The 26,750-nt window shown below is 44.8% G+C and overlaps 2 protein-coding genes and 2 long non-coding RNA genes across 10 annotated transcripts in view; 2 read left to right on the forward strand and 2 right to left on the reverse strand.

The window, feature by feature from the left end:
* LOC133498571 (uncharacterized) overlaps positions 1–828 on the reverse strand; it is a 40,144-nt gene extending 39,316 nt beyond the window's left edge. Inside the window, exon 1 of the long non-coding RNA XR_009794348.1 lies at positions 691–828. This is a non-coding gene — a long non-coding RNA (uncharacterized LOC133498571). The remainder of the gene's footprint in view (positions 1–690) is intronic.
* The window catches only part of LOC133498566 (transmembrane channel-like protein 3), a 94,476-nt gene extending 76,748 nt beyond the window's left edge, over positions 1–17,728 (forward strand). For 3 of the 4 annotated variants that reach the window (XM_061815571.1, XM_061815573.1, XM_061815572.1), the window contains 6 exons: positions 6,781–6,891; positions 7,264–7,389; positions 7,517–7,595; positions 12,041–12,083; positions 12,174–12,420; positions 14,362–17,728. In XM_061815571.1, coding sequence (XP_061671555.1) covers positions 6,781–6,891; positions 7,264–7,389; positions 7,517–7,595; positions 12,041–12,083; positions 12,174–12,420; positions 14,362–15,316 — 1,561 coding nt within the window. In that variant the 3' untranslated portion in view covers positions 15,317–17,728. Of the gene's footprint in view, positions 1–6,780; positions 6,892–7,263; positions 7,390–7,516; positions 7,596–12,040; positions 12,084–12,173; positions 12,421–14,361 lie in introns of those variants that run through there. The other variant, XM_061815574.1, reaches the window with a different exon arrangement.
* A 595-nt stretch (positions 17,729–18,323) lies between these two features.
* LOC133498575 (uncharacterized) lies at positions 18,324–23,044 on the reverse strand. The gene is made up of 2 exons (XR_009794349.1): positions 22,904–23,044; positions 18,324–22,589 (listed from the first exon to the last, which is right to left on the reverse strand). It is a non-coding gene; the product is annotated as an uncharacterized LOC133498575 (long non-coding RNA).
* Positions 19,806–26,750, forward strand: part of stard5 (StAR related lipid transfer domain containing 5) — a 29,158-nt gene continuing 22,213 nt past the window's right edge. For 2 of the 4 annotated variants that reach the window (XM_061815595.1, XM_061815594.1), the window contains exons 1-2: positions 23,237–23,711; positions 25,190–25,239. In XM_061815595.1, coding sequence (XP_061671579.1) covers positions 23,598–23,711; positions 25,190–25,239 — 164 coding nt within the window. In that variant the 5' untranslated portion in view covers positions 23,237–23,597. Of the gene's footprint in view, positions 22,557–23,235; positions 23,712–25,189; positions 25,240–26,750 lie in introns of those variants that run through there. The other 2 variants (XM_061815593.1, XM_061815592.1) reach the window with 2 other exon arrangements.

The following is a 26,750-nucleotide window of genomic DNA, read 5'->3' on the forward strand; positions in this document are numbered from 1 at the left end:
ACACAGATGTCTGTTAGCATCATTAGGTTTCCATCCATGACCTATGATTCCACAAGTACGTAATGGCATTCACACTCGCATTCACCCACTCACACATTTATGGATCCTTATAAATACCCTCTTAAATGGCCCCGTCACACCATGACGTTCTGGCCAGCGTCCTACAGCGTTTGAGGAAACGTTGGTAGTCGCCCATGGTCCCCGGGATACCCCCAGAGTAGCGTTGTTTCCACGCCAGTGAACGTCAATGATCGCTGGGTATTGGCGGAGAACGGCGGTCCGGAAAAAAAAAAAAGTTTTGAACATGCACAAAAGTTCTCACCAAGACCAGCGTTCATCAACGTTTAATTTTAAATGCTGCAGAACGTTCAAGAACATCCGTGGAACGTTTTTCTAAGGTTCGCAGAGTGTTGCACGCGTTTGGCTATCGTTAGTCAGTTGTAACTCTAGCATTACTTGGTTGTTACTTAATCAATTGCTTTGCAATGAACGACTCACTGGCAACCTGTCAACGCCCACTGAACAATCCCCTAGTGCACACAGCGTGTAACCAAATTGAAACAAACGTCGTTTGGTGTCCACTGAGCGTCATTCGAGTGTTTCCCGAACTTCCATGCATATGGGTACATAAACCGATGCTTTGTAAAAGCAGGGCCCATTTAATATTAAGCTACAGTAGAGAGCACCTACTATGGAAGTTCCAGAAAGCAGCAGTTCGTTTTTGCGGAAAAACTCCACCAGACTATCCTCAACAGCCCGGTCCAGGATCCTGCAATCCTTTCTCTGCTTCTTTTGTCTCTTTCTCGGATCGTCCTCACTGGGGTTTGCAAGGTGTTTAGGGTCCCCGGGCATGTCACATGGTGCGTGACTTCGCGGACGTGCTCTTCCTCCTGCAGTTGTTTTTCCTCCAAACACATTGCTCGTGATGAAAGAGGCTTAGCTTTCTTACTAGCATCGCTAGTTGCTGAAGTCTTTTTTTCTTCTCGGTGGCATGATGCTCACTGTTCTAACTCACGACAACAGCTGAAGTAACTATGAACTTTCCAACGCTTTAGTGCCGGTCCCACTGTAGAAAATTCTACGCCAGCAAAACGCTTTTCTGTCGTTATTCACCCATTTGTCACACGCTCAACACACTCATCTTACGTTGACAAATCGCTTGTCCCGCCCCAATGACGCGTTTGCACACGGTAATGGTTTTTAGTGTTATCTTACTTGGTCGCTGTTACACACTTTTCGTACGTTAGACACACTTTAAATCATGCGTTAGACACATGTTAATCACACGCCACATGTGTCATCCGCGTTTGAGAACGCTGAAAAATAGAACGATTGAAATGTTCAGAGGACGTTGACCAGAACATCATGATGTTACGGGGCCATAAAGGTGAAGTTGTCGCGCCGGAGAAAAGGAGTTGGAGGCGGAGTGACGGACACAGGAACAAAACTTGTTTTATTGGCAGACATCAAAACACTACTCGCATAACGGCGGGAACTCTGTGAACTGGCCACTCCGGAAGAGCAACAACAAAAACAGTCTGTGTGGAACCCTGCACCCCAACTCGAGGTCCCGCGGGTCAATTATGTAAACACCACACAAGCACCCCCAGAATTCACACATAGTCAAAATCCTCATGCCGTTGAGGGATGACGACCCGACCCCGACAGGTGTGCACTGTAGGGGCCGAGGGGGGTGGGGCCGCACTGTCCATTGAGTCACGGGACAATGGCCCAGGCGGGGTCAAGGGCACCCCGGCAGGCGCAGGGGCACAGGGCAAAGGGGGACGACCCCAGCGCGGGGGGAGGGCCAACCCCAAAGGCTGGGCAATGTCCAGGTGCGCGGGTTTGACCCTGTCCATGGAACCAGTCTCGGGTCTGCCACCAATGTCCACGAGCAGGCTCTTATCCCCGTGCTCCAGGACCCTGAACGGCCCGTCGTATGGGGGCCACAGAGGTCCACGGTGGGCGTCATGACGAAAAAACACAAAATCCGCAGAGCGCAGGTGACGGGGCAGCCGGGCAGCTGGGGTGCCATGTTGCGACGTGGGAACCGGCGTGAACCCTTTTGCGGCCTCCAGCAGGGAGGACCGTTGCCTGTCTGCAGACCAGGGCGCTGTGGCATCCGGGATGAATTCCCCTGGGACCCTCAGTGGCTGCCCGTAGACGAGCTCGGCGGATGAGGACAACAGGTCCTCCTTGGTGGCGCACCTGAGGCCGAGCATGACCCACGGGAGCTTATCCAACCAGTTGCCGTCCGTCAAGCCGGCACGCAGGGCGTCTTTCATGGAGCAGTGGAACCGCTCACAGAGACCGTTCGCCTGGGGGTGATAGGCGGTAGTGCGGTGCAGTTTGACCCCCAAACTTTCAGCGACTGCGTTCCATAGTTCAGAGGTAAACTGAGGGCCATGGTCGGAGGAAAGGTCGCACGGGGTCCCGAAGCGCGCGACCCACGTGCCGATGAACGCCCGGGCCACGTCTGACGACGTCTTCAAGGAGAGGGAAATGGCTTCGGGCCAGCGGGTCGTCCTGTCCACCATGGTGAGCAAGTAGGTGAATCCGTGCGAGGCAGGAAGTGGACCTACCAAGTCGACGTTGACGTGGTAGAACCTCCTCTCGGGGACAGCGAAGGGCTCCAAGGGGGCTTTTGTGTGGCGATGCACCTTAGCCCGCTGACAGGCGACACAGGCCTGCACATCTTTCTTAAGACCGCGCCACACGAACTTCTGGGCCACCAGCCTCACGGATGGTTTCCTTCTGGGGTGGGAGAGGTTGTGGACCGCCTCGAAAACAGCTCACTGCCAGTTTGCAGGGACCAGCGGCCGAGGTTGGTCACCCGAGAGGTCGCACAGCAACCTGATGCCCAAGTCACCTACCGCGACTTCCTCCAGGCGCAATCCCGTGTCAGAAGTCTTGAGGGCCTGCACCCCATGGTCCGAGGCCTGGTCTGCGCTCACATGAGAGTAGTCGAGACCCAGATGGACAGTCCCAATGATCGCCCTGTAGAGGCAGTCCGCGACCACATTGGATTTGCCGGCGATGTGTTGGATGTCCGTAGTGTACTCCGAGATGAACAACGGTTGGCGTTGCTGGCAGGCGGACCACGGCTCAGCCACCTTGGACATGGCGAAAGTGAGGGGTTTATGGTCCACATATGCCGTGAACTTACGGCTTTCCAATAGGGAGTGGAAGTGGCGGATCGCCAGCCAGGGGCTGAGGAGCTCCCTATCGTACGTGCTGTATTTGCGCTCCCTGGGGACCAGCTGACGGCTGAAAAATGCAAGCGGTTGCCAGGCGCCGCCAACCCACTGTTCGAATACGGCTCCAACAGCGTAGTCCGATGCGTCGGTAGTGAGAGCGACAGGGGCCCCAAGGGTCGGGTGGGCCATCATAGCGGCACGACTCAGCCTTCGTAGCCTCGAAGGCTTCCATCCTCTCGGCCGTCCATTCAATGTCCCGGTTGGGGGCCTTGTCTTTAAGAGCCTCATAGAGCGGGCGCATGATGTGGGCCACCCGGCGGATGAACCGGTGGTAGAAAGTCACCATCCCCAGGAACTCCCGGAGCCCCCGAGCCGAGCGAAGTCGGGGAAAAGCGGAGACAGCCTCCAGCTTTGCCGGAAGGGGGGCGGCGCCGTTCTTGTCGATGAGGTGCCTGGGGAACTGAATAGAGGGCACCCCGAAAACACACTTCGCCGGGTTGATGATCAGGCCATGCTGCTCGAGTCTTGTGAAGAGGTCGCGGAGGTGCTTCAGATGTTCTTCCTCCAAGGAGCTGGCGACGAGGATGTCATACAAATAGACGAACACAAAGGGCAAGTCTCTGAGCACAGAATCCATTAAACGTTGGAAAGATTGTGCCATGTTTTTAAGACCAAACGGCATCCTCAGAAACTCGAACAGTCCAAATGGTGTGATTAGAGCCGTCTTGGGAACGTCTGAGGAGTGCACGGGAACCTGGTGATACCCGCGCACCAGGTCGACCTTGGAGAAGTCACTGCATCCACCAGACGGCCCCTCTTAACATCCACCAGCAGCCCGTGGGAACTAAAAAAAATCAGCGCCGAGGAGAGGGAACGAGACATCGGCAGTGACAAAGTCCCATCTGAAGCGATGACTCCCGAAACACAATTTCACAGTCCTTATGCCATAAGAGCAGATAGGGGAGCCATTAGCAGACAGTAGGGGTGGCCCATGAGTCCCGCCAGCGGTGTCCTCCGCAGTGGCCGTCAGGAGGCTCCTCTAGGCGCCGGTGTCGCAAAGGAATTTGCGCACGGAAAGGGCGTCCTTGACGAACAGCAGCCGGCTTTTCGCACCCACGCTCACGGCCGCCGCGGAGCACGGGCTTTGGCGTTTCCCGACGTGTCGTAGTTGCAAGGGGCGCAGCACCTCTTCGCTTTCGCACCGAAACGGGCATGGAATTAGCTCAAGCCTGTGCCAGCATGGCCATCAGTGGCGATGGGGCCCCTGCTGGATGCCACCCCCGTGCCCGGAGGCGAGTAACTGCGCGTTGCGGCCAGCATCTCAGGGGAGAAGTGCTGGGTGGCCAGGAACAAACGGTCGGCCTCCTGTGCCAGGGCCCGGGGCTCAGTGACTGGAGTGTTCGCGAGCGCCGTCTGAACATGCGGTGGCATGTGCCTGAGAAACAGTTCCATGAAAATGAAATTGGGCTCTTCCATGCCCAACTGGTTTAGCATCATTTCCATGAGTTCGGAAGGTTTGCTGTCCCCTAGTCCATTAATAGCCAACAGACTTCGGGCACGCTCCGGCCGTGAAAGCTCAAAAACCTTGAGAAGGTGAGCCTTGATCCCAGCATACTTATCTCGGGCCGGGGGAGAGGTGACGAAGTTCACTGCTCTGGCCGCCGTTGAGCTCCCGAGGGCGAACGTGGTAATAACGCGTGGAATCATCCGAGATCCCGCGGAGGGCGAACTGAGCCTACATCTGCGCGAACCACGCTGCCGCGGACGTCTCCCAAAATTCCGGCAATTTGAGGATGGCGTTTACCATGTTCGGTTTAGTCTCGAAGACACCGGGACTGACGTCGGGGTCACTAGTGTAGCGCCGGAGAAAAGGAGTCGGAGGCGGAGTGTCGGACACAGGAACAAAAGTTGTTTTATTGGCAGACATCAAAACACTACTCGCATAACGCCGGGAACTCTGTGAACTCCCCGCTCCAGAAGAGCAATAACAAAAACAGTCCGTGTGGAACCCCGCACTCCAACTCGAGGTCCCACGGGTGAATTATGTAAACACCACAGAGTAATCTTGAAACCTCCTCCTGGCTGAGTAGCCTTAAACCTCCTTCTGGCGGAGTAGCCTTGAAACCTCCTTCTGGCGGAGTAGCTTTGAAACCTCCTTCTGGCGGAGTAGCCTTCAACCTCCTTCTGGCGGAGAAGCCTTCACTTACCGGTTCACATGTTGTCTGGACGCCAGTTGTTCATGATCCCGTCAACCTTCGTCCACTGAGGGGAAATTGGACTCTGGCACCGGTCTGGCCACGAATTTACATCCCACCAGGGCTTTTCTTCAGGAACAGCTAAATGCTCCTGGCTGTCAACAGACTTCGGTGTGTCTTCTCCCTCCTTGATGGGCGGTGGTGTGTTGGGATCCGGCTCGAAGGACCAAATGTCTGGTTTAAAACCAGCGAGGCTGACAGCGCAGGACGAGTACAGTGAAATTATCTGATGCTATTATCGTAGCTTTCATCGGCACCCTCTCCATGAACTCTCTGTCAATGTATCATCAACTCAGCTGATTAAAATGGCCAGTTGTGCAACATCTGTAATGTCCATGCTTTCATCAATTGCAAGTTAAAACATAATAAATTATTTTACTTTGTGCTGTAACTAACTGTCCAAATCCACTAAAATACCAGAAATCATATCTGAAACTGTGTCTCGTTAAAAAAGATCATATTTGTAAAACCCTGCCCACTTTTTTTTTACAAACCTGCACGATGAAGCCAGCGGAGATTGTGTACCCTGAAAGGGGGAAAGAGGCCAGGCTTTTACAAATATGATCTTAATTAAACTATGCTCGAAAATCCTGTCCGTACCTTGGAGTCCTGCATTTTGGTCCTACCCCATTTCACTTGCCCATGAAAGACCTCGGATTTCTTGTAGATGTGAGTGCACTGTTGAATAAACTAAATGTCAAACTGAAATGCAAGGGCCCTTTTGTGCATGAAATGTAAAATTCAGTGAAGGCTTTCATGAGAGAGTTTCAGCTTCTCTCAAGCCAAGTGGAGAACAACAAGGTCACTCAATTCCAAAACTAAAGAAAACAACATTGTCAGGTTTAAAAAGCTTGACTCTCTATTAAAAGAAGGCGAACAGACATGGCTTCAAGTTTTACTTCCTGCAAGGGGAGCGACAGGACTTCTCCCTGCTTCCAACCAACTCCAACTTGTATCCCCTTGCAGCTTCTTTTTATTCAGTGAATCGCATGGTGAGTGTGTGTGACTGTTTGATTGATTACATCTGTTTGCTTGATGACATCTGTTTCCAAGACAGTGAGTTGAAAGGTACAAGCTTGGTGGTGATGTGTAACCAACTACAGTATGTACAAAATGAGAACATATGAATGATTTCTTTAACAGTGAGTGTGACTGTTGTTTTTCTCCATGTGCCCCTTCAATTGGCTGGCAACTCGTTCAGGGTGTACCCTGCTTCCTGCCCGATTATAACTGGCATAGGCTCTGGCACTCCCGCAATCTTTGTGAGGATAAGCGGTTCAGAAAATGGATGGATTTCTTGACAATCAGTCTTGCATTGTCTGTTGCAGATCAAATAATTTCTACTTGGCGATGCTGCTCTTTATGCTCTTTCTGTGCATGTTGCCTACCATATTTGCCATTGTAAGATACAGGCCATCACAGCACTGTGGACCATTTAGGTAAGAACAACCCTCTTAATTTTCATTAATTTTACTACAAAATTCAGCCATTGAATTTAAACCCCTCACTGTAGACACAACAAGGGCACCAGTGCCAACTGGTATCGCCACATAGCCAGGAGGTGTCATGGACCATGAAGCCATCTCCGCCAAAAAATCATTTTGCATTAAATTTTACAGTAAATTAGTAAATACTCTGTATCGGCAAGTGTTTTTCACCAATTTCCAAGTACTGTAGGTATTTCGGTATCTTTTAACTACTCTTAGTCACTGAAATGTATTTCATAATGTGAATCCTGAATTGCTTAGGAGAGATAACGGTCTGTATTGTTTCACTGTGAGATGATCCAAGTATAAAACTGTACATTGCAGCGGTCAAGAGAAAATCTATGACATCATATCTGAAACCGTGGCCACCGACTTTCCTCAGTGGTTCAGTAAAGTGATGAGTTATGTCACCAGCCCTGTAGTAGTGTTACCAGCACTCCTACTTCTGTTGTAAGACCACACACACTCGCACATGCGCATGCACACACACACACACACACACACACACACACACATACACGCACACACGTATGATGGAACTCGTACTTCGATTTGATTTTTGTTTTTTGTGTTTTAGCATGCTAATATACTATCTTCAGGCCATTGCAAGATCTTTAAAATTCACCAACAACCAGCTGATGATCCAGCTCCAAACAGTGAGTCTTTCACCAAGATTGTTAATATACTGAACGTTTAAAGTTTATAATTGTGAGTGACCTCAGTAATGAGTTCTATAGTATTGTCTTTGGTCTTGTCTTTCATTCATTTTTGGAGACATTACGTGATTTACACTTGGGAAGACTTGCTAAACATGAGGGTGTTGACTCTGAATCTTCTTTCACCAACTTTTACAAAGCCACAAAGTTGTTTTTTTCTGAGCTAGTTTCCAACACAATGCCTGCGCTCTAGGGTGCGTGGAGAAGGCATAGATGTGATAACAAGAAAGAAGCGTGGCAGAGTGCAAGATAAGCTCCAACAATGAGGGCTTTGATTGCCACTTCCATCCATTCAACGTGCAAATCTATCCTCTTCACCCAACAAAGACTCCATGTTTTGCACCTTCTGCTTCACAGAGAATTTGCTTTGTGAATGCACTTGAAATAAAAGCACAAAGATTCACCTCTCATTTTTCTCTGGAACTTTAAGAGAGCAAAACCTAACCACGAACTCCCTAAATGCAAATAGCACATTAATTGTCCAACCAGGGAAAACAATATTGGAGACCACTACGATTACCAAGCTTACAGACCTTTACCATGGTATTCCCCATCCAGCTTTGGGCTCGGCTGATCGCTGTTTAATTCAGTGAATATCAACATACAGATGCAAACTTAAAAGGGCGAAGTCTGCGGTGAAAATAGTGAAGAAGTGGATCAGTGGAAAGATGGAACTTTAAGACTTAAGTCTACAACAATTGGAGTGTCTTTGGATCTTGAACTGGCAGCGTTAATGAATATACTCCGACACTAATATAATTCATCATCTTCTATCAATGCATGTGTGCGCCAACAAAGACATTTCGCATGTTCAGTAAGAATAAGTCGTCATTCACTGCCAAACCTCACAAACTTTGCTAGGCTAAAGAGGATGCCTATTAGAGTGTGGAGGCTTGTACAATAAAACAACTGACAAAAGAAATCTACATACAGTGAAGAAAATAAGTATTTGAACACCCTGCTATATTCCAAGTTATCCCATTTAGAAATCATGGAGGGGTCTGAAATTTTCAATGTAGGTTCTTGTATATTGTTAGAGAAACAATCTAAAAAGAAGAATCCAGAAATCAGAATGTATGATTTTTTTAAATGATTTCTTTGTGTGATACAGCTGCAAATAAATATTTGACAACCAAAGAAAACCAATGTTAATATTTGGTACAGTAGCGTTTGTTTGCAATTACATGCATGGTGCTCCACTTCTTCTGCTACATGGAGTGCAGGTGGACATTTAAAGGCGGACAAACAGGTCTTTGAGGGTCAGAATTCTAGCTGATAGACAGGTGTTCAAATACTTATTTCCAGCTGTATCAGACAAATAAATCGTTAAAAACTCATACATTGTGATTTCTGGATTTTTCTTTTTAGATTATCTCTCTCACAGTGGACATGCACCTACGATGAAAATTTCAGACCCCTCCATGATTTCTAAGTGGGAGAATTTGCAATACAGCAGGGTTTTCAAATACTCATTTTCTTCACTGTAATAAAAAGAAATCACGTAAAAAACATGTAAAAACCTGTTTGCTGCTAACTCTGCATCAGATTACAATTACTAGCTAACTACAAGTAGGGAACAATAATCTCCATATAGACTGGTGTTGAGGGTTGATAAAGAAGTTATTACTATGTTAGTCATCATGATAAAAGTATATCATTACTACCATAGTTGCTGTTAGGATTGTTTTATCATGCATTTGTTTCTGTTAGTCAGTCTGAATTGTTCTCTTTGTGAGCTGCGTGCGTGTCTTGAAGTGTGAGACAGTGACACCTGGGAGGCGATGCCCCCCTGGCGACCTCAAGCTGATGCCCCTGAACACTGTCTCCATCCTGGCCTCAGTATGTTTCCTTTCTGATCTTAAGCAGATACTCCTCAACACTTAGAGGAGATAACGCCCTTCTACCACAGGAGGATACCACCAAATGCCATAAACATGTCTTTAAACAATGCCATGTTTTTTTCTCTTGTGGGTTTATCAGGACACTCTTGCAGCCTTGAAGAAACATGTACCTTAGTGTTTATGTGCTCTTGGTGTAGCCATCTGTGTCAGCATTTTCACTGTGTAACCATGTAACCCTTTGACCTGAGAATGCAATAAAAAGAGCAGACAGGGACTACCACTTTGGTAGTCTGAGGTAGCGCACTCTCACAGTGTGTCCTCCGTCTGTCCCGTGCACGAAAAGACAATCTTGGTTGGTTTGAGTTCACTCTCTACACTCCTCAGGCTTGTCTTAGCTGTTTTTCTAGGAACATCTCTGACAAGGGTGAATCAAGTCTTGGGGCTCTAATTGCACGAAATACTGTTTCAACTCGCGTAATGCAGGACCTGTAGAGATTGCTGAGAGAAGGCCGCAATCCTTGATAGAGGATTCGGACCTGTCTCAAATGCCGTCCTGTTATCACGACCTCAAGGAGTTTTTTTTTTTTCAAGGCCAAGGCCAAGTCTCTTACTCCACACAGACCATACAATTGCGCCATTAATTTGCTTCCCAGTACCTCGCCCCCTCAGAGGAGGCTGGACTCTATCAGGCCCGGAACACCAAGCCATGAAGCAGTACATGGAGAAGTTGCTGGATGCCTGCCTCATCCGACCCTCATCTGTTTCGCAGGAGCGGGTTATTTTTATTTTATTTTTTGTGGAGAAAAAGGAAAAGACCATGCGGCCCTGCAATGATTATTAGAGACTCAACAGCAAAACCATTAAAAACACATACCATCTCCCCCTCATTTTCACTGCTTTTGAAATTCTGGAGGGGGCCAAAATATTTACCAAGCTGGACTTAAGGAGCATTTACCACCTCGTCCGGATCTGATGAGTGGAAAACGATGTTCAACACGTTCACCACATATGATGAGTATATTGGTGATGCCTTTCGGCCTCACGAACGCCCCGAGTGTATTTCAGAATTTTGTCAATGATGTGACGTGCAACTTGCTCAATGTTTTTTCATTTATGTAGATGACATCTTGATTTTTTTCTCCCGAATGAAAAGACCTATGTCCGACATGTCTGCGCAGTCCTGCAACTTCTGTTGTGTAATGGACTTTACGTTAAGGCGGAGAAATCCGAATTTCACCGTTTGTTCATGATGTTCCTGTAGTTCATATTAGTTGAAGGGGAGAGCCGGATGAACCCCAGTAAGATAGAAGCCGTGACCAAGTGGCCCACTCCCACATTACGGAAGGAAGTGCAAAGGATTTTTGGATTCGATAACTTCTACCGCAGGTTTATTAGGGATTTCAGTACGATAGCTTCACCCTTGCACAGCCTTACCTTGCTGAACAGGTCATTTTCTTAGGATCCGGCCTGTGAGCTCACCTTTAAAAAGCTAAAGACAGAATTCATCTCAGCCCCCACCCTCGCCATACCTAATCCCAACAGTCAGTTTATGGTTGAAATTGAAATTATTACTACTGGGCAGCATGGTGCCGCAGCTGTAAAATTCTGAGGACTTGGGTTCAATCCCGGCACTGCCTGTGGGGAGATTCAATGTTCTCCCCGTGCCTGCGTGGGTTTTCTAAGGGCACTGGGGTTTCCTGTCACATCCCAAAAACATGCAACATCAAGTGCCACTGACATCTAAAACATAAAATTTAGTATGTTGTTAACCAAAAAAAAAAATCAGCCGGTATCCATCCGTTTGTTCACAGCACATCAGAATGTTGTCGTATATTGATTCTTTCATCTCTCGCCAAGAAAATCTCTCTGGAATTTTGTGTTGAAGAAGAACCAGGAAGTGATGCTTGTTGTTGATGTAGAGCAGGCAGGATCCTTTTGGATCCTCCACATCCTGGCCACCAGCTCTTCCAAGTCAAGCGCTACAGATCAATGAAAGTCAAAAGGCATTTGAACAGTTTTTTTCCCTCTGGCAATTAAGTCATTAAATTCTTGATCAGTGAACCTACTATTTTTCTGCCTTGTGCCATGTTAGGACATTCATTCACATCCTGCTGGTCCAATCAGTATTAGTATTAGTAATATATTCATACTGTATATATATATTTTTTTTAATATTTATTTTTTTATATTTTGGAGAGCGCACGATTTGTCACTTTAAACTGCTCCCTTTGCACAATTGACATTGCACTGGTCTATAACAAGAACCGCAAACACGTAATGGCACTCTGTACAAGCTTAACACAATGTGGGACGTTAACACACTTATCTCTTCCCTGTTCTAAATTAAGATTTTACATCTTGCACGTCTTATAAGGAATATCTCCTTTGAACAGAAATGTCTCTTGTTCTTTGTCCTTATTGCGATGTGACTGCCAGAGAAAAAAATCGTTGTGTGTTTTTACACACTTGGCCATTAAAGCTGATTCTGATTCTGATTTGAAAGAGGTTCAGGAAATTCTAATCCTTTTAATTTACTCCTTTTAGGAGCGCACTGATGATAAAAAGAAAGCCTTCCAAATCACCGCAGGTGTGCTATCTTTGTTAGGAGTTAGCATAATTTTTTTTTTTTTTGGGGGGGGTGGGTACTCTCACTTATTGACTCTGCAATATTTCTCAGCACGACTTCAGGCTCCAGGAGAGGAAGTGGGTGATCCAAAGCCAGATGAACAGGAGAGTGACATAACTAGCCAGGATCCATCCATCCAAACTCCTTCCCCACAATGGAACGGCAGCATCACAAACTTCCACCCTCCTGGGCAGCGCAGTAACAGCATTCGCACAATTGCTCAGTCTGCATCCCGGGGAGAGCTGAACAAACCTGTGGCTGGACCCTCCAGAAGTCCGGCCGCACACACCAAACATAGGTTGGAGAATGTACCGAACACATGACAGAGAGAGCGATATTTAGATTTTAAAAAAGCCTACCAATATAACTGTGTTGTAAAGAGAATGGATTTGAGCACATTTTGACTGCATTCTGGAGTACAGTGTTGCCACACTAACATGGTTCACCTCCTGTGGCACCACTACATCACAGATTTTTGGGTGGGTCTATTTGTCCATTGAGGTCAGCGAAAAACGTTGAGCTCTACCTGGTAGGCTTTGAATCTATTCCAACGGGGGTTCACTGTGTTATTAGTATGTAAATTACACAACCCAATTTAAGTTAAAGACAAAGGATAACTAGATACATATTGAGAGAGAAAGCAAGAGGCAGATAGCCAGACAAATTATTCATCTTTTTCCTACTGTGAGGGAAATTGGATAATACATTGTATGTAACAATGCAGTATATAATAACTGAGATATTATAAGCAAAGCAAAGCAAAGCAAAGCAAAGCAAATTTATTTATATAGTGCATTTCATACATGAGGTAACTCAATGTGCTTTACATGATTAAAGGTATTTGAAAACAAAGAGATAAAAAAATTAAAATGGGATTTAAAAACAACAAAAATGACAAACAAAATATTTTTTTAAAAAGACCGTTAAAACCACATACAGTGCAAGTAATACGATCAAAAGTGGATATATTTAAAAAGCAAAAGAAAAAGCAAGAGTTTTCAACCTGGATTTAAAAACATTCACACTTGGGGGTTATCACCTCTGTTGGCAATTTATTCCATTAGCGTGCAGCATATTATAATAGCTAAATCCTGCTTCACCATGTTTGCTTTGGACTCTGCGTTCCACTATTTGACCTGAGTCAGTCGATCTCAGAGCTCCTACTGGGTTTGTATTCTGTTAGCATTTCTTTCATGTATTCAGGACCTAAATCATTTAGTGATTTATAGATCAGTAGCAGAACTTTAAAATCTATTCTAAAGTTGACTGGAAGCTAGTGCAAGGACTTTAAGATTGGAGTTATATGCTGTGACCACTTTGTTTTGCTCAGAAAGCGACCTGCAGCATACTGAATGATCTACATCTGTTTAATCCTCTTTTTTGGGGGGAGTCCAGTCAGAAGACCATATAAGACCAAGAAACACAGAAAAGGGATGTAAATGTAATTATTAAAACATGTTCTGATTCTAATTCTCAATAATTTTTACTAAGTCCCTGATGGTGTCCATCAGTAGACTGATTGCCAGTGTTTATATGTCCTGTTATTGATTGGTGAAGAGTTAAACGTGTACTGGACTGAATGACACAAAATGGGAAAGACGCCAGCTTCTGTGATGCTAAACAGAACAAGTGATATAGAAATAGATGAAGAGATCAATTTTGGAACTTGTTTTTTAATTTCTAGTTATTCATCTTCTTATTAGAAGATTTCTGAGAATTTACACGTAGCACCTGACTATACCTATAGGATTTAATGACGTTGAAGAATGTTATGATGCAGGTCAAAGTGACTCATATTGAAGTTTAAAATTGAAATAAAATATTGGAAAATAAATAAATAACCCTATATAAAAGGACTTACTCTGTACTACTTCTGCCACCCCCTCTGATTCGTTGCCTCTGTATTGAAGACCTCCTTTTGCAAGCAGACGCTTGTTATGTTTACAGCGCTGGCTAAGGAGTGGAGAAGTAGTGTATGTGGGGATCTTTGCTAGTGACCTTTAATATTTGTTTCTGAGTACACATTTGGCAGATCAAATAGATATAAACATTTGGGGTTCACTTGTTTGGGGAAACAGAGTTTAATGTGGTATGATACAGTGCAAAGGTCTTGGGTCACCAGATTTATTTTCACCACCTTTTTCGCAGTTATATGATACTCTAGAGTCTGCTAACAATAACATAAATGATAATTACAGTTTATAATCTGTTTCTAACGTGTTGTCCTTCTTCATACCAGGCATACACAACCTCTTGGAGGCCAGAGTGGTTCCTGTCACTCTAAGTCTTACTACCATAAGGCATACAATCACCCACCCAGATCTTCTGACAACATTCACTCAGACCCCCTATACAGGAAGACTCTACATGCTATACATCCTGTTGAACCAGCTGGGTTCATTACTGGACACAACTACGGGGGGCGCCGTGGCCCAGCCACCCGGTACGTGATTGTCAACGAACATGAACCTAGGAAGAAGCTGCTTCGATCGGCCACACGTATCCCACGCCATTACTTAATGGAAGAAGAGCCAACAGAAATTCTAGAGCTGTACCCATGCAACATCAAACGCTACACTCCTCGCACCCCACACCAACAAGCACTCCCACATAGATCTCAACAAAATCTTAATGGAGAGGAGGAGAGAGACAGAAAACACAGAAGAAGAGTATTGTTAGAGAAAGCTCATCGACCCTTTTCTCTATCTGACTTGCACCAGCCAGCACACTTTTACATTGGTGACAGAATAAAGAACCACAGAGGGATTTACAGAGCCCAGGAAGAGGATGATCAGGAGGAAGGAGATATCAGATGGAGAACTTTGAAGTCACACTCCCAGTCTCAAGACAGTATAAGGGGAGCAGAGTCTCTACTGGTCAGAACCAGGCACCCTATGAATTCTCCAGGAACACATAGAGAGTCCCCAACCAGCAGCAGGCATATGGAGGCTTGTGTAAAATCAAAGACAAGACCAAATTTGGAGCGCACTGTAACTGAGTCTGACTCTGCCTCCCTGGCCTCAAGCAGTGATCAGCAGAACAGTGGTACAGACCAGTACATTCAAGTTATCCATAACAAGGAGCGTTATCTTAAGTCTGATAGCAAGGAAGGAAAGTTATCCAAAGAGAGGTTTAAACAAACATTGGAATTAAATTCGCTTGAATCAAATGACCTGGTTTGTTCCAATGTATGAAATTTTGGAACACTGACCATTACAATGTTATGACCAAATGAGCAAATTTATCGTGTAAGCCAATAGAAATTAATTTTATTTGCTTCATGTGGACTTCTTGTATTATTATTCATGCATTACTGTAACAATATGTAATGATAAAAGGTAATAGTGTTTCAGTGTGGAGCATTCCATCAAAAATAATAATTACTGTCTGAATGCTCATAGTCTAACCATACAATAATAATTATCATGCAAGTCTTCATTTGACACAATCAATTTAAAAACATCAGTAAGCCCAATAAATAACATTGAAGTTATACATTTTCAGTGAGTTCTTCTGGTACGGTGGGTTGTCAAACTAGACTAAGACCTTAAATGACACATGCCCTGCTATGCTGCTCTGGGCACATCTGATCACTGCTGAATTCAACTAATAACAACATACAGGAAACAAACTTGAATGTATGAAGCCTATGGTCAAAATACTGAACAAGGGGACCAATGAAGTAGAGGTAGAACTTCAATGACTGCACTGCACTGGACTGTTAGATTACACAAACAAGAGTGTTTTTAAAACTTCAACAGACAGTCACATAAGTTTCTGTGAAGATGTGTGTGGACTGCCAAGAAGGATATTTTGCACATTCAGTAACAACAAGTCCTGGTGCTTTGCCAGACTTAAGTAACTTCACCAGGCTAATGAGGACAACCTACTAGAATGAGGAGAGAACTCTGTACAACTTCTCTAGAAATCAGTTGACAAAGAAATTAACATCGCAAAGTATGCAGAGAAGCTGGAAAAACAATTGACTATCAATGATCCCAAATCAGTATGGCAAGGATTCAAATGGGTAACCAACTACAAGCGACCATCACAACCAAGCGGTGGACAAAAGAGGACTAAATGATGACTTCAACTCTAGATTTGAAAAGAACACTTTGAAACCCCACAACCATCCTGCTGTACCACCAACCACCAGGGCACCTCTGACTTTTGTGTTAACCATTCATGAACAAGATGTGAGTTGCATAAAATGCAGAAAATCAACAAAGTGGCAGAAACAGAACTTGTTCCCCAATCCTCCCTTTAAGTCTGCCCTAACATCTGTGGTTATGAAGTTATTTCAGTGCATCATGCTGGATCACCTCAAGAGCATCACAGAACCCCTGCTGGACCTCCTGCAGTTTACTCAGCAAATGTGTCTGTGGATGACACGGTCCGAGGTTGACAGAACTTCATTCATTCTTCACCTCGATGGTGTGGAACTTGCACAAGGATCCTCTTCACGGATGTCAGCTTTGTGTTCAACATCATCACCAGACTCCTTTCCTCCAAGCTTCTCCACCTCAGTGTCGCGCCTGCTATCTGGATTTACAGCTTCCTGACCGGCAGGACAAAGCAAGAGATTCTGGGGGACACCAACAAATCCACACGCAGCATTAGCAGCGGGGAGCCCCAAGGATGTTTCCTCTCTGCTGCTCTTCGCTCTGTCCACAAACAACTTCACCCCAACGAACCTCGCTGTCAAACTCCTGAAATTTGAGGATGACACCAGAGTCACTAGTGCTGCCACAAAGAAGGACAAATTCCGACTACAATGAACAAGTAGAACTGATGGAAAAATCATTGGTACCCACGTACACACCCTTGAGGAATTGCACACTGTTAGAACTAAGATGGGAGCATGAAAAATCCTCTTGGACCTTCCATGTCTTGGTCAACACCCTTGACAAATCCTTCACTCAGGTGGGCAACATCAAACAATGCAAACTAAAATCTGCAGACATTTCGATAGCGTCTTTCCTCTTCCTTCTATTAATTGCTATAGTCTATGTGACTAGTATGACCTAGTATGTTTCTATGTCTCCAAGTATTTACTGTCAAAATGTCTTTCGATTGTCGTGTTATAGTGGCTTCAACTACAAATTCCTCGTGTGCTTTTGAGATACTTGGCAATTAAGTGTTTTGTGTTTCTGATTTTGAAATTCATGGGTTTCTTAAACAAAATCAGTTTGGTGTTGTTATTTATGTTGAGTACTATTCATCATACAGTTATACAAATGGATACATAAATGACATTCTATCCAATAATGCATCGATGACTGTGTTTTATTGTTAATGCAATATGCGCCAGTCTATGAAAGTAGTATTTTGATTATACTTGATTATACGTGCTGCTGACCCAGAAGTGAGTTGCTGATTGAAAAATGACTGGGTTTTGGTTGAATTCCACCAGAAGGCAGTGTGTTTAATCTTGTTGGCATACATCAGGATGTTCTGATTAATATGAAATATTGAGTTCACGTAGACATTACAATACAACTGATATCAATAGGAAATGCTAATCATTATCAGTGCTGTAATTAAAATATTCCTTCTGTCTTGAGGAGATAATAATCTGGTTTCTTCATGTCATCTTTTGCTGCCCCTTTCCCTGAGCTGAACCTCAAAGATACAGCATCCTCAAATATTGCAGATGTTAGCTGCTCCACACTTGGAGCATGTATAGAACCTGAATATGGAAACCATTGATAAAATCCAGTGTTGAAAGCCCATGCTTGAAAACTCACAAAAATCAGATATAATTTCCCAACAACGGGAGAACAGCTCCACCAATCATATGATCACATAAAGTGGCAGAAAAAAGCTATGTGAACCCTTTGGAATTTTATAAATTACTGCATAAATTGGTCATCAAATGTAGTTTGATTTTCTTCCAAGTCACAAGACTGAACATCCATCCATTTTCTTAGCTGTTAATTGTCACAAGGGTCACGGGGATGCTGGAGCCTATCCTAGCTGTCAACAGGCAGGAAGAAGGGTACATCAATTAAGAGTGTCCAATTAATGTTGTATACCGGAGTTTCCAGAGAAAACCCATGCAGGCACAAGGGGAACATGCAAATTCCACACAGGCGGGACCGGAATTGAACCCTGGACCTCAGAACTGTGAGGCAACACTTTACAGCTGCGTCACTGTGCCACCTAAGGATAAATATACTTCTAAAAATAATACCATTTAAACAAAGTTTTCACTTTTTTTTTTTAATCAAAACTTTCACAGTACAGGAAGAAAAAAGTGAACTCTTAGATTTAATAACTGACTGAACATTGAACCTTTAACATCAATAACCTCAAGCAAACGTTTTCTGAAGTTGCAGATCAGAGGTGCACACTGATCAGGATGCATTTTGGACTCGTCCTCTTTACAAAGCTGTTGCAGCTCTTCAGGATTCCTGGGATTTCTGATGTGAATAACTATCCTCTGGTAATTGGATAGTAGGCAACAGTTTTGTGAGGGGAAGGGTACAAAATACACTCTGATTGTTGTGTACGTCTGACCTGCAAGTCCTGAAAACCTTTGCCTGAGGTTATTAATGCCAAAATTAAATTGCTAACTCTCATTCAAACTGATGACGCAAACATACATTCATCCATTTTCTAAGATACCTATCCTCACAAGGCTCACGGGGAGTGCTGCAACCTATCCCGGCTGTCAACGGGCAGAAGGTGGGGTACACCCTGAACTGGCTGCCAGCCAATGGCAGGGCACATCGAGACAAACAGCTGCATTCACAATCACACCTTGGGGCAATTTAGAGTGTCCAATTACTCTTGCATATTTTGGGATGTGGGAGGAAACTGGAGTGCCCAGAGAAAATCCACACAGACACGGGGAGAAGATGCAAACTGAGAATGGCTGGGATTGAACCCTGGACATCAGAACTGTGAGGCCAACACTTTTCAGCTGAGTCACCATGTCGCCTGACACAAACATTTAGCCAGAATGTTTAATGATTTATGGACAGAATTAATATTTTCCAGAGTTCACAATAGATGTGGAAAAAAAGGTGGAGTTTCAGAACCACTTACAGCTATTTTCGAAGTCTTCTATAGTGCAAATATGAAATGTAATTCTTTGTTCGAGCTTTCCTATTGCCTCCTTGTACTTCTGTGTTGTGAAAATGGTGTCAGTTCCTAGGATGTTTTAGCATCAAAATAAAACAAAACATGGGTACAGAGATTAAACCAACGAGGTGACCTATAAAAAATGCAGCGTCAAGTCAATAAGACGTTTTGGAAGAAATAAAATTGCCTTTCATATATTATTTTGCAACATTTGTGTTCCAATGTTTCTGGTCTTACTTAAACCTCTTTCTCGTCCTCTTTATGGTGTACATACTGTAAGATAATAACTGCACATGTCTGAGTTAATTAAAGATAAATACAAACTCTTAAGTTTCGAGATACAAAACTAAGATGCACAATGGTGCAGCTGAAGAGCATTGCCCTCACAGTCTGAGGATCGGAGTTCAAATCACCCCCCGTGTGGAGTTTGCATGTTTTCCCTGTGCCTGTGTGGGTTTTCTCCGTGCACTCCAGTTTCCTCCCAAAACATGCAACATTAATTGGAGACTCTAAATTGCCTCTATGTGTGATTGTGAGTGTGACTGTTGTCTATCTCCATGAGCCCTGAGATTGGCTGGCAACACATCAGGCTGTACCCTGCCTCCTGCCCATTGATAGCTGGGATAGGCTACAGAACTCCTACGACCCTTATGAGGATATGCGGCTCAAAAAATGGATGGATGGATACATAACTATGCTATTCTTCCATATCATTGCATAAGTCCAACCGTTAACTAAGGCAAATATACTTATTATTCTCTCCAAAAGTAAGCCAATTTTTCATTGCAACATTCTCCCAATCAGGGCACCCCATCCTGTCTGGTGCCTCTGGTCTCATAAGAGTGGTCTGTATCGGAGGTCACTCCACTGAGTGGCCAGTGGACTATCATTCTGTGGCGTGAGCTTGTGGCAGTTGTTTTGGGATTTGTGTGTTTTTTAGTGTTTGTGGCATTTTTTGGGACAGATCAGGAAGACGACCCGGACGCCAAGCACCAAGATCCCCTCTGGGTGATTTGGGTGGACGTCCTCGGGGAGGAACCCAACGGCGAAGCAGAAACCAGACAAAGGCATGCAACTGCTGCGGACGAACCCCTCCCAAGACGCGGTTGCGAGACGACGCCGCTGAGACAGGGGCAAGGGATGGCTGCGGACCGGTCGTCGCCGATACTGGAAAGAAGGGGACTGTGACGCTGCCGCCGTCTGCTGGACAGGAATGTGAAGCGGCTGCGGACAAGCTGTCGCCACCTTCTGAACAGGAACATGAGGCGGCTGCGGAACGATCACCACCTCCTGCAAAGGAACGTGAGGCGGCTGCGGCGCCATCGCCACCTCCTGAACAGGAACGTGGGATTTGGAGATTGGCTCCTAAAACCCCACAGACGGCAGAACGCTGCGTTGTTGCTCTTTCGGTGTTTGCCTTGGCACTCCTGAACTGGGTGCTTGTTCATGAATGAGAGTCGGCTCCTTCAGACGGAGTCTGACTGGCTCATAGCCAGGGATCCCGGAGGAGAACTGGCAGACACTAGAGGGCGTGAATAGATCATTCTTGGGCACGGCACGGAGCAACGGGAATGATAAAGTTCTCCCCCTCTTAACTGGAGGAAAATAGTTTGCCTCGTCTTTATCTGAACTCACTCCAGCTTCTGAACTTAAGCCCTCTGCAATTCGCTTCTGGGTCTTGTTCCTCGTTGAAGGGACTCTGGCAGGCTCATCCTCAATCGCCAATTCCACCCTTTTCCTACGACAGTCGCCCGGGCACCTGTCACCAACGCGACGTAGGCGTGACGCAACAGTGAATCTGTTGCCACCCGCGACGTGAGCTCTGTTCGAAAAGTGGTCGATGGATACCGTGGCGTGAGAATGGATCAGCATTGCGTCTGTCTAAGCCGCGACGTGAGCGTGGCGAGGCGCCGGACCTGTTTCCACTGCAACGTGAGCTCGGCTTGGTAGCGGATCAGTGGCCATCACAGCGTGCACTTGCAGTGAATCTGTTGCCACAGTGAAGAGGAATGGTGTGGCGGTGGATCCGTTGCCACTGCAGCGTGAACGTGAGTCAGCAGAGAGTCTGCTGAAACCGCAACATGGGTGTGTCTCGGGAGCAGATCAGTTGCAACCGCAGCGTGAGCATGAGTCAGCAGTGAGTCTGTTGAAACCGCGACGTGGGCGTGTCTCGGGAGCGGCTCAGTTGCAACCGCGACGTCGGCGTAGGCCGGCTGGTTATTTAATCCTCGTCAAACCTGGGCCGTGAGGACCGCCAGTTCGGTGCTCTACCGCTCTATTTCCGCCCGCATTTCGCGATAGAAGACCTCGGGTCGCTGCACCTCGGGATTTGCGGACCCCTCCTCCCTCTGAGCTGGAAGTTTCACCACCAGCTCCGAATCTGCTGGTTTGGCTGTTGCCAGTGGGGAGTGGATGGATGAGAACTGTGTCTTTGTCGCAGCGCAGCGGGAAGCACAAGGAAGCACACGGCCTGGGCGTCTCCTCTGGCCGTCACGCGGTAGATGGCCAAGCGGGTTCCCAAAAAAGGGTTGAAGGACGAGGACTTGGACCTACTGGGCGAAGACACTCAGGAGCTGGAAACACGGGGAGGTGAAGCAAACTGACTGGGACTAAAGATCGGGAGAGGAAATTCATAGTCAAAATCTGAATCGTAGTCAGGCAGCCGGTCATATAAACCAAGGTCTTCCTCATAGTCCGAAAAATCAGAGTCCAAAAGAATATGAGGCACTGAGTGGGTCGTGGTCGGGACATATTCACACAGAAGAAGGGGACAACAGCATAGAGCCTACCCGAACAGGACAGGCTGGGTCCTCCGGCAGTCGGTTTACCTCGCGTCGGTCCCGGCGACACCGGGTCTTTCCTGCTGGGTCTTGGTTTGGCCAGATCGTTCTGTCACGACCCATCGATAAGGAGGAGGACGCAAATGCAGGACTCTGGAGATGCATAGGCAGTTGGGGAAAAGTGTTTATTCAGTCCAAAGTCGGGGATCAGGCAAACAGTCAAGTGCAGCAGCGGTAGTCAGGACATCGGGTGTAGAGAGCAGGTCCGCGGGCAGGCAGGGGTCGGTACACGGGAGATCGATCAGAGAAGGCAGAAGTATCAAAGACGTCAGGTTTACGGGGTCGGTTGGAGGACAGGCAGAGGTTGGTACACCAGGGTTGACGATCGAGAGTACGGTAGTGCAGGAACATGAGTTGCATGAGTTGCGGCGATCTGGCCAAGACCAGTCGTCCCCTGGGTCCTATAAATACCGGCGTGAGTCAGCGTCAGTGTGCTGGGACCCGCCCACCCAGGACTGGACCGGCAGGACCATGACATTTCTTCAGTTTGTAATACTTTGAATGCATGGTGATGTTCCTCAAGAATCTCTCCAAATAGGTTCTGTGATTCACACACGTACGCACACGCACGCATGCACACACACACACACACACACACACAACACACACACACACAACACACACACACACACACACAGACACGCACGCACACAAAAGTCATTTTAAACCAGATGTACATCACATTTTTGACAAAAGACTAGCATGTCTTCCTCCATTGTACTGCAAACAACAAGTCCAGCCCTGGACTCTACACCATCGACTTTAACCCAAATTGTTTAGAAAACATCTTTTGGCACAAGTTACAATTTATTTTCATTGAACAAACATTGACTTTGATGGAAACGTTGCCCTTACCAAGGTGGCCACTGAGGAGGCATGTCGTTAAACAGGACTGCTGAAGTGCTCCTTGTATCTAGTTTTAGTCATAAATGTGGTCCTGAGCATAGGTATCTATCTCCATAAATTACACTTTCTGCGCCAGACTGTATGTCTATGTCACCTTAATTTTGGACTTGGAAAGTGGTGCTCCAGTATAAGTGACAATTCCTTCACCATTTGCTGTTTGGAATTCATCAATCGACGAATCAGATGTCGCAGGGTTAAGAAAAATCACTTCATTTTGTAATGACCACTAAAATTTTCACTTTATTTTTAAAAATGTTCACCGGAAGCAGTATTTTTCAGCCATCATGGGTCTACGAACCCCCCCCCCTACACCTTTTTTTTTTCCAAGTGTAACACGCAAACAAGTGTGGCTTTAACGTAGAATAGTTATAATAGTTATTGGACGTTGACAGTTGAGCTTGCGAAGTGTATTATTTTCTTATCTGTTACTGCTAGGTCTATAATGCACGGCAAATTTCATTCATTATGGCTAACGCTAGCTTACTCATGCCCATGTTCTCCTGAGCAAAGTTGCTGCTAACGTATGTACGTACGTTTTTCCTGGAATACACGAAACACTGGAATATACTGTTACTTTTTTTCTTGCAGTTTCAGATAACGCAGATTCCTCGTAACGAAAGTTAGTTAACTGCAGCAACTTTTTATGACATGTTTATTTCAAACTAGCATGGATTATGAACATAAAGCGAACGTGGTGGCTGAATGTTTACAGGGTTATAGGAACGATGAATCCAGTTGGAAAGTCTGCAAAAAATCGGTAAGTTTATACTCCTGAACTGATTGTTTATTTGAAAGACATATCCCTTAAGAGTAAGCCTAAAAACGAAGGCATTTATAATAAGAACGGAAGAAACTTAAAATCAATGTATCTTCATAGGTTTTTCCATGAAATAAAATATAATGTTGATCATGTTAAAGTGTTGTCAAAAGCAGAACATGTAAAACTTTTTTTAAAAATTGATCTGGCTCAATTATATTGTATATTATAACACAGTTGACCCAAATTGTACACACGTGTGAATCAGCATCATTGTACAAACATTGCTTCAGTGGTAGGCTGCAAATACATGTTGGAAACTCATGAAACAGGCCTGGCCAAAAATGATGGACGGCACCCAAAATATTTTGTCGCATAACCCTGCAATCAAACCATTTTTGTCACGCTCAATTAGAATTCGGGACCTCCCAGTAGTGTCATTTCACGTACAGTCTGAAAATATTGTTCTGAATGGCCATTTATAATTTTTTTCTCATCCTTTTTTTTTGTAAAGTAAAACAGTCTCAGCCAGTTTGCTACGAATCTTTACACCAATATAAATTATAACTTCATATTTTTGTTGACATTGTATTGAAAAAGGCTTGTGAAGCCTTTTTGTCACTGGTGTTTCTAAAATCACGGCATGCTGGGAGGATGTAATACCATTTAGATTTGTTGTTTTTTTTCAATTACTTCTTCAATTATTGTTTCATTTATTTATTTATTATTTGCTGTTTATGGTATTTTGAGGATAAGCGGCTAAGAAAATGGACGGATGGATGGATGTTTGCTGTTGTCGTGATTATTTTGTAAATAGAGGTGCTATTTAGGAGGGAATTTAAGACCTCTAAGTGGGCCTTATGGACGTGAAAAAACGGTACATTATGGAAAAAATATTTTTGAGAGCAAAATCCGCTGGCATGCTGTACACCCTTAACTGCCATTGAGAAATGGCAAAACAAAAAAGCAATTTAAACAGATGTCATAATTTTATTTGCATTTCACTTCAAATAATTTCACATTTCAAATTTTTTTTAATTAAAATTTAGGCTGAGTCAAAGATTTTGACTAAAAGATGAATGATGCCTAACATTACTGGATTTGATTAAACAACATGGAAACCTAAAATTAATACATTCATTAATGAAAAGGTTGGCTGACTGAATTAATTACCTCTCAAAGTAATAATGTTGGAGCAAGGGTTGCACCATGAATATGTACTCCTATAACTCAATGTATACAATAGAATGTTTGTGTTATATATGTGTGTGTGTGTGTGGTGTGTGTGTGTGTGTGTGTGTGTGTACACCCCCCTCGTGTTTGTGTGTGTGTGTATATATATATTTGTGCATTCATCACATAGTGTGGTCAGTTTTAACAAACAAAAGCCAATGTGTGTTCTAGTGTCTTGTAAGCAGCAGCCTAGGTATATATCTAACGCTAAATGTTTATGTGTATATATTTCTTGTCTTCCACAGAATGACGTGGTTGTGTCATGGCGACCTTCGTCAGAATTCCCAGGGAATGTGTGAGAACCCTCAACCTCATAATTTTGTTGCTGTAAAACAATGAAACACTCTTTCACCATAAAGTTAATGAGCAGGGTGTAATGAAATCCTGTTTCAGAAGTTAAAAAGGAAGGTGAATTAATGTTATAGCCCTTTATGCGACTCTCTTGCGAGTCGCCAGATGTGTTGCTGCGTCTGACATTACAGGTCAGAAACATGGGAGTGAAAATATCTCCAAAACAAACCCAGATCTTGTGTTGTGCTCAATGTGGATGTCCTGTAAAAAGACTCTGCCAGAACATAATTAAAAATAAGCAATATGCAAAATATTGAAATGTTAACAGGCATTAAACACACCATTAGGTTGTTTGCCTAGCACCAATGACATCGACATAGACTGACAATATCAAAACCATCCATAAAAATTAGACTTCACACCGATCTGATGAGCCTGACCAGTATCACCCGATCAGCATAAAATGCTGATTATCGTCCAGTACTGATCGGTTTCATGTCATCATTCACAGATCCAGTCAACACCATGATCGATTGGCTCCACAGAAGACATTTACTTTGCATCACCATTGCGTATTAATCCAAAAGCTGGTTTATTTTTAGCCTTGTTACTTACCTTGTGGCCAATAGATTTTATTCAATCTTTTCAGTTCGGGGAGTATTTAATTACAGTAAATTTGCGGCCATTAGTGTTACAGTGAAGAAAATAAATATTTGAACACCCTACTGTATTGCAAGTTCTCCCACTTAGAAATCATGGAGGCGTCTGAAATTTTCATCGTAGGTGCATGTCCACTGTGAGAGAGATAATCTAAAAAGAAAAATCCTGAAATCACCTTGTATGATTTTTTTTAACAATTTATTTATGTGATACAGCTGCAAATAAGTATTTGATCAGCTGTCTATCAGCTAGAATTTTGACCCTCAAAGACCTGTTAGTCCGCCTTTAAATGTCCACCTCCACGCCATGTATTATCCTAAATCAGAGGCACCTGTGCACCTGAAAAGAGCTGGGACCACTGTTTCCAAGGTGACTGTTGGTAACACACTAAGATGTTATGGTTTGAAATCATGCACGGCACAAAAGGTTCCCCTGCTTAAACCAGCACATGTCAAGGCCCGTATTAACTTTGCCAATGACCATTTGGATGATACAGAGGAGTCATGGGAGAAAGTTTTGTGGTTAGATGTGACCAAAATGGAACTTACTGGTCATAATTCCACTAACTGTGTTTGGAGGAAAATGAATGATGAGTTCCATCCCAAGAGCACCATCCCTACTGTGAAACATGGGGCAGTAGCATCATGCTTTGGGGGTGTTTTTCTGCACATTGGACAGGACAACTGCACTGTATTTAGGAGAGGACGACCGCGGCCATGTATTGTGAGATTTTGGGGAAATACCTCTTTACCTTAGTCAGAGCATTGAAGATGGGTCATGGCTGAGTCTTCCAACATGTCAATGACCTGGAGTACACAGCCAGGAAAACCAAGGAGTGGCTCTGTAAGAAGCATA

Source organism: Syngnathoides biaculeatus, chromosome 3 (genome assembly GCF_019802595.1).
Source record: "Syngnathoides biaculeatus isolate LvHL_M chromosome 3, ASM1980259v1, whole genome shotgun sequence".
In the NCBI taxonomy this organism is placed as follows: Eukaryota; Metazoa; Chordata; class Actinopteri; order Syngnathiformes; family Syngnathidae; genus Syngnathoides; species Syngnathoides biaculeatus.